The 23,881-nt window shown below is 34.4% G+C and overlaps 2 protein-coding genes across 3 annotated transcripts in view; one reads left to right on the forward strand and one right to left on the reverse strand.

Moving 5' to 3' along the window:
* LOC123529383 (transmembrane protein 87A-like) overlaps positions 1-3,545 on the reverse strand; it is a 69,526-nt gene extending 65,981 nt beyond the window's left edge. Inside the window, exon 1 of the mRNA XM_045309699.2 lies at positions 3,390-3,545. Coding sequence (XP_045165634.2) covers positions 3,390-3,488 — 99 coding nt within the window. The 5' untranslated portion in view covers positions 3,489-3,545. The remainder of the gene's footprint in view (positions 1-3,389) is intronic.
* A 188-nt stretch (positions 3,546-3,733) lies between these two features.
* LOC123529374 (endoplasmic reticulum lectin 1-like) overlaps positions 3,734-23,881 on the forward strand; it is a 33,228-nt gene continuing 13,080 nt past the window's right edge. Inside the window, exons 1-11 of one of the 2 annotated variants that reach the window (XM_053518174.1) lie at positions 3,804-3,944; positions 4,636-4,938; positions 8,122-8,214; positions 9,368-9,448; positions 10,160-10,237; positions 10,717-10,774; positions 16,269-16,441; positions 16,957-17,180; positions 17,697-17,808; positions 21,739-21,927; positions 23,474-23,533. In XM_053518174.1, coding sequence (XP_053374149.1) covers positions 4,900-4,938; positions 8,122-8,214; positions 9,368-9,448; positions 10,160-10,237; positions 10,717-10,774; positions 16,269-16,441; positions 16,957-17,180; positions 17,697-17,808; positions 21,739-21,927; positions 23,474-23,533 — 1,107 coding nt within the window. In that variant the 5' untranslated portion in view covers positions 3,804-3,944; positions 4,636-4,899. Of the gene's footprint in view, positions 3,945-4,635; positions 4,939-8,121; positions 8,215-9,367; positions 9,449-10,159; positions 10,238-10,716; positions 10,775-16,268; positions 16,442-16,956; positions 17,181-17,696; positions 17,809-21,738; positions 21,928-23,473; positions 23,534-23,881 lie in introns of both variants that reach the window. The other variant, XM_045309687.2, reaches the window with a different exon arrangement.

The following is a 23,881-nucleotide window of genomic DNA, read 5'->3' on the forward strand; positions in this document are numbered from 1 at the left end:
GACTGCTAGAGAGGTCACAAGGTTTTTCTATTTTTATACCTACTGGCCTAGTTTTTGACCGCACGTGACCCAGTTTCGAAACTGACCTAGATATCATCAAGGTGAACATTCAGATCAATTTTCATGAAGATCTCATGAAATATATGGCCTCTAGAGAGGTCACAAGGTTTTTCTATTATTTGACCTACTGACCTAGTTTTTGAAGGCACGTGACCCACTTTCGAACTTGACCTAGATATCATCAAGATGAACATTCAGACCAATTTTCATACAGATTCCATGAAAAATATGGCCTCTAGAGAGGTCACAAGGTTTTTCTATTATTTGACCTACTGACCTAGTTTTTGACAGCACGTGACCCACTTTCAAATCTGACCTAGACATCATCAAGGTGAACATTCTGACCAATTTTCATGAAGATCTCATGAAATATATGGCCTCTAGAGAGGTCACAAGGTTTTTCTATTTTTAGACCTACTGACCTAGTTTTTGACCGCACGTGACCCTGTTTCGAACCTGACCTAGATATCATCAAGATGAACATTCAGACCAACTTTCATACAGATCCCATGAAAAATATGGCCTTTATAGAGGTCACAAGGTTTTCCTATTATTTGACCTACTGACCTAGTTTTTGAAGGCATGTGACCCAGTTTCGAACTTGACCTAGATATCATCAAGGTGAACGTTCTGACCAATTTTCATGAAGATCTTGTGAAATATATGGCCTCTAGAGAGGTCACAAGGTTTTTCTATTTTTAGACCTACTGACCTAGTTTTTGATGGCACGTGACCCAGTTTCGAAATTGATCTAGATATCATCAAGGTGAACATTCTGACCAATTTTCATGAAGATCTTGTGAAATATATGGCCTCTAGAGAGGTCACAAGGTTTTTCTATTTTTAGACCTACTGACCTAGTTTTTATCCGCATGTGACCCAGTATCGAAACTGACCTAGATATCATCAAGGTGAACATTCTGACCAACTTTCATAAAGATCCCATGAAAAATGTGACCTCTAGAGTGGTCACAAGCAAAAGTTTACGGACTGACACACGCACGGACGGACGGACGACGGACACCGCGCGATCACAAAAGCTCACCTTGTCACTTTGTGACAGGTGAGCTAAAAATCATACGCTGTATTCTGTAAAGCAAATACTTAGATGTGTGCGTCAAAATCGCTTACGAAAATAACATTAAATGCGAAAATAAGCAATATGTTGTTTAATTTCCTATTGTTTTCTTTACATTTTCGCCCAAATTAAAGATAATGTTGACACATGTTTATAAATATCCGATGTCACCGCAATCACTTAATTGATTGTTAATTCCAATGCGCACTGCAGATACCGTGCTGTATATCAACAAACAATTAATCAAGGTGTGATAATCCAATCAAAAGATCACGTTTTTTTCTGATTATGGTTTTAAATACCAATATAATGAAGATGGTGACATCCAGAGCTCCAGATAAGCTGCGTATTTGCGTATTTACGCAATTAAAATTGCAGAAAACCCAATTGAATTCATACAGTGTGCGTACTGAAACGCAATTAAAATTCCTAATACCCAATTCGTAAAAAATAGCTTGCGTATCGCATTTTCCTTATAACTAGAACGGGTACGAGACTTTAACGCTAGATTTGACTGACTGGTTATACGTTACTGCAGAACAGGTTGCAATTTATCGGAAAAATAACAGGACCATTCAGTCGGTTGATCGGTGTTATTTGGACGCTTTGTAAACAATTTTACGCCGATAAAATGTAAAGAGGTTGCAGGAAAAAACATTGTTGCAGCACAAACAAACAAATTAGTGGGATATTTTGCTGTTCAACAATGACAGTTATCTGTTTGTGACGATGTAGTGTCACCAATACTGGATGACATCTTTTGGGAGAATGCATATTGCGGTGACCACATCGTTCGGGATATTGTGGATGAACTGATCTCAGACTGCATTAAAAGTGAAAAAGAAAACAACAGTATGAAACATTCATTACAATTTTAAATACATTTTTGTATTAAACATTGAAGGGCGCCATTAAAATACTTAGTCAGTCCTGTTTAATGATATATACCATGTATACTGTAAGCAAAAAAATACTCAATTGTTAGTGCGAGATTGGTAAACTACCCAATTGGTTTTAGCAAATACCCAATTACTTCTGAAAAGGCTGGGTAATGATATTATTTTTACCCAATTCAAATTTCCAATACCCAATTCAGACAAAAAGTGATGGGTAAATACCCAATTGCACCAAAAGCTTATCTGGAGCTCTGGACATCTTAAACTTCTTTGAGGTACATTATAATTATTTATAGTTGGTGGAATCCCATAGAAACGAGATGCATATATCTTTCACAAAATAAATCAAATAAAAATGAATAAAGCAGTATTAAAGATGTGACTTTATCAAAGTTATTTTCATAATTAAGATCAGCGAATTCGGCCCATGATTTAAAAATATATATATTTTTTTAATATAGACATGAACTAAAATAGTCTTTAAATTGATCTGAAAAAATAAATAAACACCAAGTATGAAAATATGTTACATGAAGGTTATTTTAAGATAGATAATCAGAACGATTCGTTCATTTAAATTATTTACGTGATAAACGCGGCTGATACCTAAATCCCCTTATTTTCGTTAATAAAAAATAATTTATAAATGATGATTATTTCGTTATTGTGAGATAAAAATCACTCATTTTTCATACGAAGGCATGTACCAATATTTATAGTCTTGAAGAAATAAAGAAATGTAGACAAATATTGCTCATTTTTGTAAAAGAAAATCTTATTTTCGAGAAAATAACTGTATTTTAATTGGTAATTAAGCGATATTACATTTCGAAAATGCTCAATTATCTATAGATTAAAGTTTAATTATAATAATGACAGCATTCTTAGATGTTTTCAGGCATATCATTGAATGGGGTCGAAATGTCCAAGGAGTTGGGGTTGAAATGTCTTGGGGTCGAATTGTCTCTTAGGGCTGAAATGTCTTGGGGTCGAAATGTCTTGCTAGCAATAATATTGACATCTAAAGTTTTAACCAGTAACTGACTGTTTTTTAACTAACGTATGTACATGTTCAACCTCAGTAACACTATTTACAGGAGAAGTTCATCACAGAAAAGGCCATAAATTGGAAATAAAAGATATTCGATTCTATCAATGGGTCTTAAATCTTTACAATCTTCACACATTTGTTTCATACAGCGTACATCTTACATATCTGTTTCATCATGTACGTGCGCATAACAACGTGTAAATTGTAGGTTTTCGTAGGTGGGTGGGGTAACTTCTCTGTGTAAATTATTGAAAATTTAATGCATTCTAAATTAAAATATCTGCACGTATTACAACTACCATACCTGTGGAAATGGAACATTTTCCCATAACCCTTGTTTGGAAAATGCGAATGTGCTTTTAAGTACAAACAGGAAAACGAAAAAGTAGCGGATAATTTTCATTTTCCTTCCCTTTTGACAGCTACCCGTAACAGTTTCGCAGTAAATATTACTGATGTAAAACGTGGAAAATCTTTTAACTTATCATAAAAACAAATATAGGTACCGGAACTTATATTTTATTGAAAGTCAAATATATCTGACTGAATAGAAATATGGAGAACTAATACATAAATATTTTATATATATTCAATTTATTTATAGCCAATCACAACATCGGTTGTAACGATAATTTTCTGCTACTCGTCAACATGTCTGCGCCCATGTAAATAAACAAACTGTAGACGTCATCCAAATTTTCCTGTGATAAACACGATTCATATAGAATTAACAATGGAAATGTTATCATTCTTGTCATTTATTTCTCTTGTTTCTGCTGGTGGAATAAATCCATTTTCAGATGATGACCTGTTTTCAATCAACTGGGCTGGTACTGTAGACATGGAAAGACTGAAAAACGTAATTTCCTTCAGCATGTAGATATTGGAACGGTTCAGCTACTTTATTTGAAATCATATCAAATTAGGCCCTAAATCAGTCGAAGCTTCCAGTAGTGTTTTTTCCACGGGTAGTAAACATGACGGCTATATGTCCAGCCATAGGGTACCTGTGTATTTAACAGCACTTTTTTATGTAAACAATTTATTGGGTGCTAATTTCGTATTATCAGACACTCATTTACATTGTTATTCAATGTTCAAAGCAGTAAGTGGGACGCTTTTATAATCAGTACACGACAAGCGTCTACTGACTGTTAATTACTATATGCGCATAGTCTACTGAAAGAAGCCTGAACAACACTGATTCCAAAAAATTCCATGAATTTTCAACTCCATAGTATACACGATATCTGTTTTCTTTTTTCACATGTCTAACCATAATGCAACAAGTGGTGCCGGTAACGCTGCTATTAGCATTATGCTCTTTGTTTAAGATAAAAAATCAGTAGCACATTTCCGAATTATAGGTATCACTACGTCATTCTCCCATGTGCTCATCACTACGTTTAGCAACAAACATTCATGGTACAGAGATTTCGTACAGTGGAATTCTATAGCACATTAATCACTGCTAGTATTGCCTTTGCATATGCTTATCTTACAGAAAAAGATGTACCAGGCTAGTGATGCGAAATTTGTTTACATTTTAGCACCACTTAGAGATCAAGTTGTCCAGGCCTCGACCTTAGCGGTGGACCGTTGGACCGACGCAACCAAAATATCGGCAGGTCCACTAACTATCAAAAGTTGGATAGACCGACGGTCAACCAATTTTCAGTCACGGTCTGCAAAAGTGAAGAATAGGGGAAAAATCGTACGCATATCGGCAAATTCACAAAACGAAAGTTGATTTTGCCTTAAGTACAGCATTCTACAGTTACAAGCATTGGCGAGTTGAAGTCAGGATAGCACGAATGGACTACTCCACTGATCGGGCGAGTGGTATTTACGTGGTAACTTTACCAAATTGAGAAATTACATCAGGCAAAATAACCTGGATTGACTGGAATTTACCCGCGAATCGTAAAAATATCAAAACGTCATGCTGGTAATTTTCCATTCACGAGCACGTGCGCCCTATCGTAATATCTAATTTACATCGCGGTTACTTTTGACACAAAAAACGTGCATAGTGCATTCAATTTTTAATATAATCGCTTCAAATTTTCAACACCGCTTGAGAACTAATAGAGTTTGAATTCTATAACAATTTTAATAAGATATCGACAGGAATGCAGGCAAAATTCTTTAAAAACGATCAAATTTTCATATAATGTTTTGTAAAATTTTAAACAGCACGATCTTGATTATTTACTTCTTTCTTAAAGTAAATAAACGGTACATACTATGGTAATAAAATTAAGACTTTTGACCAGAAAGTACAAAAAACACAATTAAAAAATCTTAAATAACGAAAAAGCGGCAGCAATTTAAATACATGGAGTAAAACGATTTTTGGCAAACAGATTTCTGTTAGCGCGGCAGAATAGGTTACGTGACCTCGTGAACGTAAATAGAAATGTGGTTTTAAAATAAAGCAGTATGATGTTGTTGCGGATTTTAATAAGTTTTAAATGGTTCTTCGTACATATATTTTTTGACACAACACTTTGTTAGATATTCTTCTCAAACAATAAATTGTAAATTCCTTGAGGGCAAATAGGTCACAGAGGTAGGATATACACTATAATTGTTCACGGTTTGACACATTTACATGTCAGTTTATTCGGGATATTGCACATTCGCTTTTAAAAAATTAAAGAAAAAACTTTTTTTACTGATTTCTTCTCAACAATTTAAGGAATCGAGAAAGTACGATAAGACAGTGATCTGTCACATGGCGCGAAAACATGACGTAATGCCATGACAATCTCGGGCAACTATACCGCTTTGATCTCCACTTCAGATGCCATAATAATCGACACACTTCTTTTAGCTCTTTGTGGGGGTGTTAATTGATGATGAAAGCAAGGCCAATTACTTAGTTTATCATCAGAATAATTACCGATAATTGTTAATGTTTTTTTTTTTCACTTTCAACACGGGTCAGGTGGATGATGATTATTGTGTCCATATTTTGGGACACTTTCCAAAATAATTACCCGAAGGATAACAGAGTGCTACAGTCTTCCATTTCTAATTATTTTAGAAATAAGTCCTGTTTCTTTGAGTCATATGAAGTTATGACGTCTACAACATCACAATTTATGTAATAGAATTGGAGGTCCACTAAAGTCTGAGCAGGTCTACTAGATTTTAGCAGTTGGTGGACCTGCTGGCAACTGCTGAAAAAAGTTAAGGTCGAGGCCTGTTGTCTTATAAAAGATCATGCTCGAAAGAAAAAGCAAATATATCCTTAATTAACAATTTTCATCAGCTTTTACTAAACCAGACAACTCTGTACTTCCTGATTTAGGACATAGTCCATTTCCTAATATGGAAAATATAAATGTTGATGAAAAGGGTGTTGAAGAGACATTAAATTATTGATAGACTTAAATCTCCACAAGGCAGCTGCACCTGATAATATAAATCCTAGAATACTTAAAGAATGTGCAGCAGAAATTGCACCTAATTTTACTTTGGTTTAAACAATATTTTATTCATATAGTCCAAACTGGAATCTAGGCAGATCCGGAATCTGCCTAGACCAAACTAGAATTCTAGTTTGGTCTAGGCCAAACTGGAATATTTGTTATGAACTTAAAAAAATTATTTGTAATAGATGAAAATCGATATTCTGGTTTATATTTTTTGCATTAAAGCATTGAAGAATACCGGTAAGAACAAAAGATAAATATAAATGCCTTAATTGGTTAAGTAAAATAAATAATTACCAATTAAGGCATTAAAAATAAACAAAGATGTAACCATATATATTGCCCATGTATACTTTCAAGCTCACATATCATTGCATAAATTTTATGTTCAATTTATGATGTAATACAAGTTTGAGAGTCTTGTTGGCTACAAAATGTCAAAACAAAAAGAAAAATTCAGTGAACTTATGGATAATTATCTATCTTCAAGAAGATTCCAGTTTGGCCTAGGCAGATCCGGAATCGGTCTAGCCAAACTAGAATTCTAGTTTGGTCTAGGCAGATTCCAGATCTGCAAAGATTCCAGCTTGGACTACGACATATTTACAACATGAAACGCTAAATAATTACATTATGAAGGATCGAGTAGCCAAGCTTATTTGAAACTCTCTCCTTTTTACTTTAATCTTCAATAGGTCACTGTTATCCAGTGTTTTACCATCAGATTGGAATAAAGCTATTGTCACTCCCATTTTCAAGAAAGGTGGAAAATTCAAAGAAAGTAATTACCGTCCTGTGTCCTTGACCTGTATTGCGTGCAAATAACTTGAGCACATAGTGGTCAGTAACACTCTACTATTTAGATAATCACAAATACCTTAATAGATACCAACAGTATGGTTTCCATTCATGTAGGTCATGCAAAACCCAGTTGATATGTTTTTTACATGAACTCACTCAATCTGTTCAAGGTCTAGATCTTGGCAGTGGGTCAAGGGATTTCTGTCTTCTTTAGCACAGTTGGGTGCTAATGACTTTCACAGTATATGGTTCCAATAAACACGGGTCATTGTTTATTAGAAAGTCAGCCTACTTTATAACTGTATCAATAAGTGAGAAGAGGAAACAGTGTATTTTATTATCAAACCTTTTTTACTACAATGTAAATAGGTGATAACTTTAAAAATCATCTATTTTGGGCATTTCTTTATTAAAAGAAAAATGCTGTTTGTTCAATAGAACTTTTGTGACCACTTGATGCCCATTGTGCATCTGTCAACAATTTTTTGTTTGCACGATAATGGTTTCATTTATGATTTGATTTTAACCAAACTTGCACACAATTTGTATCACCATTAGATCTTGGTTCCTTACTTGAACCAGACATATCCCACCATTGGTTCCAGAGTTACAGCCCCAGAAAGGGCAAAAATTGGCTACTTTGGTCTTGTTTGCACGATAGTGGTTTCATTTATGATTTGATTTTAACCAAACTTGCACACAACTTGTATCACCATTATTTTTTATAGGGCATGTGTTTAAAAAAACAGTGGCAAGTCAAGCCTTCCTTTTGATAACATCTTGATTTTTTTTCAGGAAAATAGTGACCTTGAGATAGTTTCGGTACAAACAGAAGAGAATGAAAAATATCAGTGTGTTATTCCAGAATCTCAAGCCTCCATTGATGCTGTAAGTTTAAAATCCTAGTACAATGTACTAAAAATCTTACTCAATTGTGTGATGATGGAATCTTTTCGATATGAACTCATTTGGTGGTCCAAGACCAAGTAATGTAATATCATTAACCTTTAGCCTGCTGGTGGCAAGTGATACTTTATAATCAGTGCAGACCAAGATCAGCCTGCACATGCAGTCAGGCTAATCATGGTCTGCACTGTTTACCATTTAGTCAGTAAATTTTCAGTGAACATCCCTTTGAATCATAAGTGGTACTGCCCAAATTGAATGATGGACCAGTTCACTTTAGAGATTTAGTAGGGTAAAGGTTAATTTAAATCACATGAGCATGAAATTTCATGGTATGGACCAAAATGTTTAATTATTTTTTTATAGGGATATGAATTTGTGCATTTCAACTTCTGTAGATAGAATGAATAGAAATTTTGTATGTTGATGCAACCATAAAATCCACAAAAATAGTCCCCCATGAATATTAACCCTTACCCTGCTCAATTTCTATAATGAACTTGTCCACCTTTTAATTTTGACAGTATCATTAATTGTTAAAAGGGGTGCTTACCAAAAAGATACTGACTGAATGGTGAACAGTGCAGATCTTGATCAGACTGCACAAATGTGCAGACTGATCATGATCTACATGGATCGCAAAGGCAGAATCAATCATGTCCAGCATGATAAGGGTTAATGATTTCACAGTAATTAAGTATTCTGATGCCAGATGAGTTTCTCATTACAACTTAAGGGTCAAGTCAGGCCTGAGTTTATTTCAGGAAAGGAAGCATTCTAACTGGCATGCATTATTTCACTGTTTATTTCCCAGTCAAATCCTTGAATTTGCTATTTACATGCATTTATTCATGCTAAGGCAACACAGAGAGAATTGTTACAAAATGGCTGTGTTATTGTGACTTGAGTAACAAAACGAAATTTTTCTCAATAACAATAACATTTTAGAGAGGAATTATAGAAACTTTGAAAAAGTGTTACATGAAAAAGTGTTACATGAAAAAGCGTTACATGAAAAAGTGTTACATGAAAAAGTGTTACAAACTGAAATACTATTGAACATTGACTCTCAACCCAATCAAACAATTAAGCAAGGTATTACCGTTTGACCTAATATGTTTTTGATATTTTGTAGACTAGGAAAGCAACATATAATGGTGCAACACCAGATGAGCTGATGGAAGCCCTGTTTTTGCAGTCTTCTTGTTCTTATAGAGTAAGGCTTTTTCATTAGTTTTGTTAATTTTCAATAATAAGGTAGCCTGCCACCACAGGTCGATAGGAAGATTACAGATCTACAGATGTTCTTTGTGACAGTCAGGAGCTGTTTATCTCTGAATCATGTGGAGAAGTTGGCAGTTACTTGCTGAGAACAGGTTAGTATTGATAAAGAATCCAGGAACTCTGGTTAGGTTAACTGCCTGCTGTTATGTAACTGAAATACTTGCTGAAAAACAGCGTTAAACCTAAAACAAAGACAAAACAAACAATAGTAAGGTAGGTTAGTTTCCCTGTATAAAGAGATATTAAGGATGCAAAATATGTTATTTCATATATTAATAAATCATTCATGTATTTGTGTAACATATGTTACTGAGTGTCACATTTAATTTGTGACTGAGTAACATCTGGTGAAGTGGTTATATCCAGCCCAACATCGTGTAAATGGAAACTGTTTTGTTTCCCAGGCACAGAATCATGAGAGTGCATTTTTCATATGAAAATAAGAAACAAAATCCTGTATTTCCAATATACTTGTCTAAACTTCTAAATGTTATGTATGAGATATAAGCACAGTTATAAAACATGCATAGTAAAATAATAATACAACTTTTCTACATTCTCTTACATTATCTGGGTTTTAAAGTTAGATTTTGTAGTTGCTTGCATTTATTTTTGATAATATATAAATTTTCCCATTTCACAGATAGAGAGTTATTGGACATATGAACTTTGTCATGGGAAGCACATTAAACAGTACCATGATAATAAGGAGCTTGGACTGGTAAGTCCTATCATGTCTCAACAGTGTTTTCATTTTTGTCATTTTACTGCACATGTTTTATATAATATGGTTAAAAAATGTTTGCAATGCATTTCGTATTGAAATACTTCTTCAGGCAAACCTGCAACATATACTAACATATGTATGATGTCATGACCTCACTTGACATTATATTGTCAAAGTATGACGTTATGTTTGGAACACTACTTCAGTTGTATATATTAGTCCAGAAAAACAGCAACAGAACCTATTGTTTTTTACTGCACATGTTTGTAATACCAGATGTGTTCAGAGTAGACTTTTTCAATCATTCTATTGACTTTTTTTTTCTTTTTTCAAGTATTTATGATGTTGTATTTTTTGCCACTGAATTTTCCTGTTTTTTCAACACAGAGCTGAACAGATCAGTCCATTACAGTCAGAAACATTTGTTTTTCATTACAGCACTTTCACTTCATTTGCTGTTTTTATGTTTTCAGCAAAAGCCAAAACTGCAAGAATATTATTTGGGAGTTATTACTCCAGCAACAAAAGAAGGTAATGTAATCACCAGAGTCATGGTATATATACATGATACATGACTGAAGTACTAATTCTACAAAAAGTTCTGTTTAAATACAATGACTTTTTAATCGTTGTTACATGTACTTTTAGCTAGACCATTCCGAGAATAATTCAAGCAGTTCTACTCACAAGAGTGCCAGCAATGTCACTGGTATCACATCTTGGTTAAAGTTGTGCATGCAATGTCTTAGTAACTGTTGCATATATTGGATTGAAACTTTACACAAAACTTCCAGGTCATTAAACCTACTCAGATATCCAATAAATAATTCTTGTTGGAATTAATTAAGAAATAATGTATAGAAAACTGTGTTTTAATGTAATTTATACACGGAAAGAGGTTATACATCTGTGGAATAATTTCTCAAGGGTGTAGCCCAAGTGAATTGTTCTGGTGACGTATAACCGATTTTGAGTGTATTAATTTAGGTAAAACACGATTTTGCTATACATTATTTCGAATCTAATATGCCCTTAATCTAAAACAGTAAATACAACACAGTAGCGCTCTTTCTTGGAACAAAAACACTGATGCCATCGCACTTAAATGTGACGTCATTTTAACAGAAACATGCATATTAGAATTGTAAATGATGGCCATTTGTCTATTTATAAAGCATATTACAGGTAATTCTTAATTGATTTTGTTAGGTTTTATTGACCTTTTCTTGACTTAGAAAATTTGACAGAAGTTTTACATGCAGCTTACTGTCATCCTGTATTTCAGTAAAAACTACATAATATTGACTTCCACAACGTGTTCTGTCTGTCAAACAAAGTAAGATAACTCATGCTTGAAAGCTAGTAAAGTTATGGAAGTTCTTTGATGTAGAAAATTTTGTTGAAGTTTTACATTGAAGTTGTTAGCATTGCTGTTAATTTTAAATTATAATGAATTAACTTGATAACTCGATGGGTCAGTGCAACATGGTCGTAACTTGATTTTTTTACCAAATACTTTTTTTTACATAATTTGCCTTATTTAACATAAAAACATCACTTGTTAAAATATCTAAATCACATTCTTAAAATTAAAGTGAAAAAAGTAAAATTGTCAAAAGGTTGTATCTCTGGAAGACACTTTCAGTCAGTGCAACATGGTCGTAACTCAACATACGTCTTTGTTGCACAGAGTTGGTATGCTATTTCACTTTGAAATTTCTGTGCAACATGGTTATAACTGACATTAAACTGTACAATGTTACAATAGTTAAATGATAAATAAGGATGATTTGTGTTTTTAAACAACTTAGAAAATGGTATTTATACTACAAAATTAATATTGTTAATACCATATTTCATATTTTATCAATGCAAAGTGGTGTTAAGAATTTATTGACAAACATGTTTAGGATTTTACCAAAACACTTATTCTGTTAAAAAAATACTCTGTTAACTATTTCTCAGCAAAACTTCTTCCAAATTCAATATTTTTTAGCATCAGAAGCCCTATTCATAATGTCTTGACTTAATTTTAAGAGGAAAAAAGGCACCTTTTTATACTTGTAATTATTAAATAAACTTTCCTTTATGCAAGTTTCATGTAAAACCGTGAAAGGATAACAATGAAATAACATTTTTCCTTTTTGTATGCATATTTCCATGAATTGTGCAAGAATACAAAATGGTATTATTAAAGGTGGAAATTTTTCTGTGCTATAAGTGAAGCATGACTTCTGCTTGTAAAGCTCGTATTCATAATTTTAACAGGTCTAAAACATTGTGGAATAATACTATTTTCACTTGGGTATTGATTACATTTTACTCGGACTTTATCATAGACTCCCTGTGTAAAATCTCAAATTTTAAACTAAAATAAAGGTATTAAATCCATATAATATTTCAATGAAACTTCAAAGTTTTGTTGTTTGTAGCATCATCAGGGGCATGTGCAGTGAAAAATCTAAATTTGATTTCTAAAATAGTGTGATATTTGCTTCTAAACTCACTATATGTTCATTGTAAATGTACTTCGATATACCCAAGTGGAAACTGGCAGGTACTTGGAAATGCAGCTCTCTGATTGGTCAGTTAGAACCCCTAATGAACAGTGATGTCATGGTAAAGTTATGAATTCCGATAAGTTTTATTTGGATATGCAGAAGATTTTGTTGGGTATATCGAATATTTGTATAAGTCGTTAAACCACTAAAACATAAATAAATTTACCAGCATTTACATTTAAATTTAATGAATGATTTACTTGATTTTTATGTTGCGAAAAACCTACATAAAGGCCTGGCTGATCAAGGGCCATGGCCAAGAGAGCCCGTGCGTCCCCTATACCCCCCAGTGACTTAAACTCATCGAAGTTGCATGCAACTATTTTGGGAAAAAAATAATATTTTCTCAATATATAGACCCAAAACTGCACCAGAAGCCACCGTTTCCTGCCTGCATTTCAAAATTTCCAGGAGTGGAGATGCTCCCGAGCCCATAACAGGAGGGAAGTATCCCCTCCTATACCTCAACATATAGACCAAAAAATGCACTAGAGGCCATTATTATGTCTCCCACATCACTGTGTGGTGGGAGACAAATTGATTTACTCCTGTCTGTCCGTCCGTATATCAAAAATCTTGTCTACACTCTTTAAGTCGAACAGTTCTCATCCGATCTTCACCAAACTTGAAAAAAATGTGTTTGCCAATAAGTCCTCAGCCAAGTTTGATAACTAGCCAAATCAGCCCACTTTGGAAGTATGGCCCTTGAAACATTGGTGGTTTTTGATAAACAAAGCACTGAAAGTATTTGATAATCAAAGCACTGGAAGTCTGATTGGGTTGTATCAAAGTTCTGAAAGTCTGATTGAGTTGTTTTTGATAATCAAAGCACTGGAAGTCTGATTGGGAATTAAGAATATATAGGGAGTAGGGTTTACGCTTGAACATTTCTCGTCCGATCTTATACTACTATTCAGATGATTTGGCAGTTGTGGGAGACATGCGCTTTTCTCAAAAGCAGCTCTAGTTTCATACCTAAATTTCAAAAACTTCCAGAGGAGACCCTTTCCCCCTCCCCAAATAGGAAGGAGGTATTATACCAAACAGGAAGGAGTTATCCCCTCCTGTACTTCAAAATTTAGACCCAGAAATGCACAAGAGGCAACCATTTCATACCTAAATTACAGAAATTTCCAGGGAAGAGCCCCTCCCCTCTCTCCTCACTTGAGTCTCACGAGCAGGAGGGAGGGCTAACCTCTTGTACTTCAAAATTCAGACCCAAAAATGCACAAGAAGCCAGTATTTCATAACTATATTTAAAATATTTCTAGGGGAAACCCTCGGAACCCCTTCTCTACCTTTATATCCCCTTCTCTACCTTTACATTTAAACCCAATAATTGCACCTGAGGCCACCATTTCATACCTATATTAAAAAAGAAAATCTAGGGAGAGATCCACCTGACCCCCTTAACGGAAGGGAGGTATCCCATCATGTACCTCAAAGTTGTGACCCAAAAAGGCACTAGAGGCTTCCATTTTATACCTATATTCCAGAGGGAGACTCCCCTGACCAGCCTTACAGGAGGTGGGGACCCTCTCAATACCTGAAAATTTAGACAAAAAATATGCATCAGAGGCTGCCATTTCATACATATATTTCAAAATTTTCCAGGAACAGACCATACTGACATTCAAATTTCACATCAGGTGTATGGCATCATTTTTGATGTTAGTTTCATGTGACTGTGTTGTTGTGTTTATCATGTTCTTTAATTGTGACATTTTCAGTTTTACTCCAGCTAAAGAGCAAATTTATACCATTGATAATTGTTTAAGTGTAGATTTTTTATGTAATAAAAAGACTTTTAGACTTGTATCAAGAAGCATGCACATGTTCTTTTGCAGAATAGTATTGTGCTCCTGTTGCATGCATTATTTATGCTGCAGGACCAGTGCATATTTCTTGATGAAAATCTAATAACTAAACACAGACATATTCAAATACCTTAGACCTTAAAGGCTCATAATGCCTATATTCTATAAAATATGCAAATATCTTGTACTTTAAAGACACTCAGTGTCTACATACTGTAAAATATTCAAGTACCTTGGACCAGTCAAGCCCTTATTGTCCATTTACTGTAAATACTGAAATAACTTTGACCATAAAAGCTCTCAGTGCCTATATTCAGTAAAATATGTAAATATTTTGGACCAGTCAAGCTTCTATTGTCAATTTACTGTAAAATAATGAAATAAGTTTGACCATAAAGGCTCCCAGTGCCTATATTCAGTAAAATATTCAAGTACTTTTGACCAGTCAAGCTCTTATTGTCCATTTACTGAAATAACATTGAATACTAAAACTCTCAGCACCTACATTCAGTAAAATATGCAAATATCTTGGACCAAGTCAAGCTCTTATTGTCTTTTTACTGTAAAATACTTTTAAATAATTTAAAATGTGTTTTTGTAGTAGTGTATTTTTATTTCTACATATTATACGTTTTTTTTGACATTTTTGCTAGTAAAACAGTCAATGAAAGCACAGAAAAAGATAAATGGATATGCTTAAAGATATTGAATTAATAGTCTTTTGAATAAACATCTCTGTTATGAATTATCTTCAATAAATTATTTGTTATCATTTAGTTACGACCTTGTTGCACTAAGTTTTTGACAAAATTTCCACACATTTCAGCGCAACACGGTCGTAACTGGAAAACTTTCAAATAACTCCTCAGTGAACATTTTTTGGACATTTTTTCTCATAGTATTGTAGTTATTACTGTTATTTGATAAAAATAATATAGATTGTATTATTTTTCATAACATCATTTGAATACAAAAATATTTTTTGCTTCTCCTGTAAAGTTTTCAAAAAATGAGTTACAACCGTGTTGCACTGACCCATCGAGCTGCTTTATAAGTCTAAGCTGGCTATAATAATACTCTTATTAAATGGCAGTGGCAGGCCTGAATTGGTTATATGTGTAACTAAACCTGTATTGTACAAGGACGTAGCCCAAGTGCAAATATAGGTTTAGAAGTGCTGATAACCACGTAAGGAATGCCATTGCTGTTTAATTAATAAAATTAGTTATATACCTAAACACAGTATTGATTACTTGATTGCATGAATCTGTTTATTAGATAAAATATTGACGTTAATGAATATTTTTTGGGTAAAATAACTGTAATAATGCCAGCTTCAGGTTATAATATTTGTTAATGTAATATAGAATTGTATGCTGTTCTCGTATTGTTAGTATTTTATATACCTAGCTTGCTTTTAGAGAACTAAATCAGACTTCAGACTGGATACTGTGGAGATAAATGTGATACCTGCCTGGCTGGAAATTTGCTGTTTTTTCTTTTGTCTTGTCTCTTAGTTTAGTGCTTAGGGTTTTTAAGTCACATATTGGTTGGTCTGATAGTCTCTGTGTACTGGTATTTATTAAGAGCAACTATGCTCACTTCTTATTTCAGTAATTATATTTTTAACACTTTCTTTGTATTAAGATGAAAAAAAGACTTCAGAAGACAAAACTAAATCAGGAAGTGAAACAGAAGAAAAGACCAGTGAGAAAACAGAGGAGAAAGAGCCAGAAGGTGAAATTGTGGATGAAACTGTGGAAGGGAAGGAAGAAGAAACCAAAGATGGAGAAAAAGAAACAACAGAAAAGAAACAGCAGGTAAATATTGTTGTTTTGCTTCAGTAATGATGTAAAAATTGGTCACGCTAAGGTATTCAGGTAAATTACTTTTCTTTTTTGGTTATTATATAACCAAAGGGACATATTATGGTATGACGCCGGTTAGCAATTTCGTGTCCGCTCTGTAACTCTTGAACCCCTTGAGATTTCAGAGAAACCTGACACAAATGTTCGTCACGTCAAGATGATGTGCTGAGTGCATGTTGGCTCGCTTCAAGGTCAAGGTCACACTTAGGGGTCAAAGGTCATAGGACTTTGTTTCGTGTCTGCTCTGTAACTCTTAAACTGCTTGAAGGATTTTAAAGAAACTTGGCACAAATGTTCACCACACATTGAGATGTTGTGCAAAGCGCATGTTTCGGATGACTTGCTTCAAGGTCAAGGTCACACTTAGGGGTCAAAAGTCATACCTTGAGGCGTATATTGCTCAGCATTGCGGTGCTCTTGTTTTATTAATACAAGTGATTTATATAATACTGTTAATGCTGTTTCAGGAAATCAGAAGTGTTAAAATAGATGGTTTGGACCTGCCATTTTTCTCAGTAAACATGACAGGGGGTACAGACTGTGATTTAACAGGAAAACCTCGACAAAGCCACATCATGTATATCTGTCAACCAAACGGTCGTGGAGAGATTTACCAGCTCAAAGAAACTTCCAGTTGTGAATATGACATTATTGTACTGACCTCAGTACTCTGCCAGCATCCAGCTTTCAAGTACTTGTTTCAGATTTTCATAATTCATCTTCCAAAATTAAAGTAGCATTATTGTTTAAATTTTTATCATTTGTCTTAGTGTAATAATTAAACTCAGGGAAAGTGTAGATCTTTGAACCGCATGGGTGGTAAGATGAATCCCTAGTTGAGGTATATATTCTTCGTGATGATTTGATAAAAGGTCATTTGTTTACCTCTGATTCATATTGGCAGCTACTAGCTGATAACAGGTTAGCTCTGGTACAGAATCCAGAAATACTGGTTCGCTTAACTGCTTGCTGTTAAATAACTGAAATACTGCTGAAAAAGGGCACTAAACCTAAAACAAACTTTCTTAAAAGTATTTGGTATTTATGTTTTTTTTTATTTAATGCAACACCCAGGATTTAAGTTAATTTATTTATTTTGTGTTATTAAAGTTTCAGTATCATGTAATTGGAAAGGAGCAATTTCTGGAATGTCTTTTTAACCAGTTCCTTCATTTAATTTTTTCACCTAATATTTTTTATTTGACAGACCAAAGGATCCACCAGTCAGTAAGATAAACTGCCATTCTGTTGGTAAATCACCTCGGCAACCAGGGAGGCTGACCAAGCTACAGAGAGAGCAGGGGATAAGGCTGGAACCAGTAAGTAACCACTCACACTAGATCTCAACTATATTCCATAAATTTTATTCATTTGTTTGCTTTGTTGAACTTTACTTAGCAGTAGTTCAGTTATAATAGACAGTAACTTAAGTTTTCCTGAGGTGCCTCCATTGCCAAGTGGTTACTGTCGATGACTTCTGCCCCTCACCAGTGTGGGTTTGAGTATCGCTTTGGGTATTGAATTCTTCATGTGAGGAAGCCATCCAGCTGGCTTACGGAAAGTTGTTGGTTCTATCCAGGTGCACGGCCATGATGAAATAATTCACGGAGGGGCAGTTGGGGTCTTCCTTCACCATCAAAGCTGGAAAGTCGCCATATGACCTATAACTGTGTCAGCCCGATGTTAAACCCAACAGAAACAAAATCAATATAAAACACATATTTTTTATCAACATAGTAACTATAAGACTGATCCAAATGATGCTTTTTTAGCTCATCTGATTTTTTGAAAAAAAATGATGAGTTATTGTCATCACTTGAGCGGTTGTCGGCGTCGGCGTCTGCGTCGGCGTTGCCTGGTTAAGTTTTATGTTTAGGTCAGCTTTTCTCCTAAACTATCAAAGCTATTGCTTTGAAACTTGGAATACTTGTTCACCATCATAAGCTGACCCTGTATAGCAAGAAACATAACTCCATCTCAGCGTTCGACACTAACGGTGTCCCGGGATCCCGAGGACACCAAAAATCCGCAAGGGATCCTAAAGTTCACAATTTCGGTGTTCCGTCGGGACTCTTGATTTTCAGATAAAATATGATTCTAAAAAAATGAAATTCCCCAGTCTTGTTCGCTCAAACATCGGTCTTTTGCTAAGTTCCAGGGCGTTCAGTTGACCCGAGGTCCCGGGTTTTGACCCGCGAAAATCGAGAAAAACTCGTATTTTACCCGCATAAATTACGGCACGTGCGTCGGCTTGACTCGCGGAAATTTACTTAGATGCGTTCCAAGTTCGATAGTTCTGCCCCCTGTCAATCAAAATCCAAGTGAATTTCAATATTGTTCGCCGGCACAAGTGGAAATATGGCAGTAGGCGGAGCGTCGTATGTTAATTAGCTCCCGACAGATGTCAGTCACGCCACGCGCCAAATGACACGTGCTTATCTCGCGGTTTGTATTTAGTACAATATGCCTTGCCATTATCAAAGGTGTTTATTGATTAATGTTTACAAGTTAATTGATAAACAATGCAGCCTTAGATTATCGTGTTTGTACCATTATTTTGTGTGCTCGATACGATTACATGAGCCGGTCGGCCGTTACGGTCTATAACAAATTTATTACCATTGCCGAGGCTTTGTTTGGGCAAAACAAATTAAATAAGCAGAAATTATACGTGGTATGATGAGAAAATAAAGTTAAAACAGTTATCTTTTCGAGAACTTTAACTGTTACTTTTGTTTTTCGTATTTGTCACTCGTTTTCTAGACCGACATTTTCGAACATTTTTATCATTTCTTACAAGATTTTTCTAGTACAAACTAAAATAAAAAGCCAATAAAACGTCTGCATTTACGAAAAATATGATCACTGTTGCCAAAGCAGCTCTTATTTAGAAGAATTTGCTGATAATAAAAGCATGCAAACACTAAACCCCACCCACTTTTAGGCAATGTGCAAAATAAAACAACTAAAATATGAAATGTTTAAGAAAATCTGTTATGACCAATGTACTAGTTTTAGATAAAGTCTTAATAAGGCCTAAAAATCTTTGTATCTGGTAACATGCTCAAAAAATTAGGGTAGGTAGGGCGGAACATTTTTTTTTTTTTTTAAATTTTTTTTTATTTAAGGGAGACTTTTCGGAATTTTTTTTTATGTCAAAAAAATGATTACAAATAAGGGGGTTATAAGGGGGAATGAACTAGGCGGCATACATTTAGACGAACTACAACAAATGGCAGAGGAGTGCGATGGTAATGAAGATGAGGGGGAAGAGGATTTGGACAGAAATGACATTATTCTTTTACAGCAAAAGTCATACAAGCTATTGTTGTCATTGATGTAAAATGGAAATAAAGTGGAAATAAAATACATGTAGTACTGTAAACAGTTGTGTTTGTTAGATTTTAGTTTTTTCATGTTCTTACCACATTTTGTTATCAGGGACTCCTAATTTTCAGCAGGGATTCCTAAATTTCCCAGCAGGTATTCCTTTGGGATACCTGGCAAAAAAGTTAGTGTCGAACGCTGCATCTTGCTTTTTGCAAGATTTATGGCCCCTTTTGTACTTAAAAAATATCAGATTTCTTGGTTAAGTTTTATGTTTAGGTCAACTTTTCTCCTAAACTATCAGAGCTATTGCTTTGAAACTTGGAATACTTGTTCACCATCATAAGCAGACCCAGTACATCAAGAAACATAACTCCATCTTGCTTTTTGCAAGAATTATTGCCCCTTTTGGACTTAGAAGATCAGTTTTCTTGGTTAAATTTTATGTTTAGGTCAGCTTTTATCCTAAACTATCAAAGCTATTGCTTTAAAACTTGCAACACTTGTTCACCATCATAAGCTGACCCTGTACAGCAAGCAACATAACTCCACCCTGCTTTTTGCAAGATTTATGGCCCCTTTTGGACTTAGAAAATATCAGATTTCTTGGTTAAGTTTTATGTTTAGGTCAATTTTTTCTCTTAAACCATCAAAGCTATTGCTTTAAAACTTGCAACTCTTGTTCACCATCATAAGCTGACCTTGTACAGCAAGAAACATAACTCCACCCTGCTTTTTGCAAGATTTATGGCCCCTTTTGGACTTAGAAAATATCAGATTTCTTGGTTAAGTTTTATGTTTAGGTCAACTTTTTCTTTTAAACCATCAAAGCTATTGCTTTAAAACTTGCAACTCTTGTTCACCATCATAAGCTGACCCGGTACAGCAAGCAACATAACTCCATCCTGCATTTTGCAATAATTATTGCCCCTTTTGGACTTAGAAAAATCATTTTCTTGGTTAAATATTATGTTTAAGTCAACTTTTCTCATAAGCTATCAAAGCTATTGCTTTAAAACTTGCAACAGTTTTTCACCATCATAAGTGGACACTGTACATCAAGAAACATAACTCTATCCTGCTTTTTGCAAGAATGATGGCCCTTTTTAGACTTAGAAAATCATGGGTAGGACAATATTTCTATTATACAAAAAAAATCAGATGAGCGTCAGCACCCGCAAGGCGGTGCTCTTGTTTAAACTTCAGCAATTCCTTCCATAACCCCAGACAAATCAGTTTTTACACTCTGTTACTTTGGTATCTACTGCAACCTGGATTCTGGCTGGAAAAGGGTGTAGAGGTTGTGGGATTAGGTTTGCACATTATGATTTGAATGAAGACTTGACTATTCAAAGAATAGTCTCCGTCGGCATCACACCATGGTTAACAGTTTTGCATGCTATCATTTAAATGCATATAGCTTTGAAACTTACTTGTTCTTTAGGTCAACTACCAACCTCACTGGGTTAAGTCTCATAACTCTGACATGTATTTTGATCAAATTATGCCCCCTTTTGGACTTAGAAAATCCTGGTTAAAGTTTTGCATGCAAGTTACTATCTCCAAAACTAATGCAGGTGCTGGATTGAAACTCTATAGATATTTTAACATTTAGGATAATATTCCTGCTTCTGGGACAACAATTTGAATAGCCAAGTATTGACTGTTTTACGGACAGCTCTTGTTTCTTCTTATAGTTTTAAGATCACACCAACATAATTATAGGTCATATGGCAACTTTGTAGCTTTTAATGGTTGAGGAAGACCCCTGGCAGGCAGCCGGGTAAAACCACCGACCTTACGTAAGCCAAGTGAAAAAAAATGTGTGTAATGGTGAATCAAGGATATCAGATGCATTGTTTGGATGATAGATATCGAAAGAGAAGAAGGATTTTAGATTTACCTGCAATCATTGTTTATAGGAAGACGAGGAAGATGAGGAGGAGGAGGAGGAAGAGGTATTACAACATCCACCAAAGAAACAGACAGGCTTTAAAAAAGATCATATATATGAAGAAAATAAACCAGTTAAAGTTGACACAACTATAGGAAAGGAAGCAGATAAACAATTACTCCGAGACTTCTTAAACGGAGATTATTGTATACATGGGGTAATGCATCAGTTCATCATAATTGAGAAAACCAACATAGTGCGTTTGCGACCAGCATGGATCCAGACCAGCCTGCACATCCATGCAGTCTGGTCAGGATCCATGTTGTTTGCTTTCAAAGCCTATTGGAATTAGAGGAACTGTCAGCGAACAGCACGGATCCTGACCAAACTTGGTGGATGCGCAGGCTGGTCTGGATTCATGCTGGTCGCAAAACCATTATGTTGGTTTTCTCATGGTGCGGCTCATATGACCTTATTGTTTTGAAGTTTTGAAATGACTCCAGGAGTAAGAATAGACTTTGAAAATTTGTTATATTTTCATAAGGATTATACTATGAAAAATAGTTCTGTTATTTTATGTCATGATTCAAGCTTTCCTTTCTTTGTAAAAGACATCTAATAAACTTTAAGATATGTTTGTTTCGGTGTAAGTTAAAGATGCCAAAGATAAAAATAGAAAAATAAGGTGTTCAGGGGTGAAGTAGATTTGGATCTTAAATATAATAGAACTAAATTTTCTTTTCGTATTAATGTTTTCATTTTATATCTTTTCACAGGTTTTAACAAAATTTCATAAATCTAGTGCTTAGTGTCATGAAATCAATCACAACATCATACTGTTACAGTGTTTATTTTTATGTTCTTTTAAGAGGTTATGTAGATATTTCTCTTTATTGAAGTACATTTTTCACTATTTGCAGGTGATACCATACTTTGGGATATTTTCGTGTTGGCAAATTTTCGCCCTTTTAACCCAAAATGTAGTGTTTTTATTTTGGCGTGTGTATTTTTCGCCATCTTACATAGGTGGCGAAAATTTGCCCAAAAATTTCATCAAAATCCGACAACATTACCTGCATTTTTGAAGAGTATCCAAGTTAGGTTACTTTTCTGCGATTATCCAACAACACAAACTGTGTACATGTGACTTTTTTATATCTGGTATATACATACTGAAACTTATTGCAAATTGTATTAAAACATAAAAGCAATAAAATTCGTTAAAATGTTTTGTTGAAAATATTTGAGAATAGACATGCTTGTTTTCACACTGTGACAACCATGTACAGTAAGTGTATCGAAATTGTAACCACCCGTTAATTATCAACTACACGTATTCAATAGATTTAATAAAAATTGGTCAAGGTGAAAAAATCTCTGGTTTCTTGTTTTTGTAACAATACAGGTAAAACAAAAGCAATGTAGATAAACAGGTATTGTAGTGTTAACGTTTATGTGGTGTCAAATTTTGGACATAGGTATATTTTTGAGCATTATATTTTCGCCACTTCATATGGGTGGCGAAATAGGCGAAAAATTAACCATGACGAAAATATCCCAAAGTACGGTATTTATCTTCATCTGAGTGTTGTTCCAAACCTGTGAGATTATATTTGATATTTTCACTGTGATTTAAAGGCAAACATGTAAGTTAAACATAGATTTACCTCAGATTGTATTATTTTATATCTTAAAAATATAACATTTGAACAAATGATCAGTTAGCAAGCACGTGTTTCATTTATCAATGATAATATTTACAGGGAGGTGGATGGTGGAAGCATGAGTTTTGTTACAATAAACATGCTAAACAATACCATGAGGTTTGTATTTCATATCTAGATGTACTTACTGTAGATAAGGTTATATTTGTGAAGGCTTTAGTTCTGCTAAAATTTTGTGTTCTAAGTGACAGGTGACTTTAAAACACTCGTGAGAATTATGGTGCATTATCTTTCAAAGTACTGTAAAAGCAGAAATTTTCGTGAGGGTTTAATTTTTGCTATATTCGCGAGGCCCTACATCTCGCGAAATTTAATCCTAGCATAAATATTCACCATTAGTATAATTCAAATTCAAGTAGGATACCACTTTTACAATTTCGGAAATATTAAATCACGCGAATGTACTCAAAATTTCAAAGTCACAAAATTTTGACCCAGCGAAAATAT

The sequence above is a fragment of the Mercenaria mercenaria genome, chromosome 1 (assembly GCF_021730395.1).
Source record: "Mercenaria mercenaria strain notata chromosome 1, MADL_Memer_1, whole genome shotgun sequence".
Lineage (NCBI taxonomy): Eukaryota > Metazoa > Mollusca > Bivalvia > Venerida > Veneridae > Mercenaria > Mercenaria mercenaria.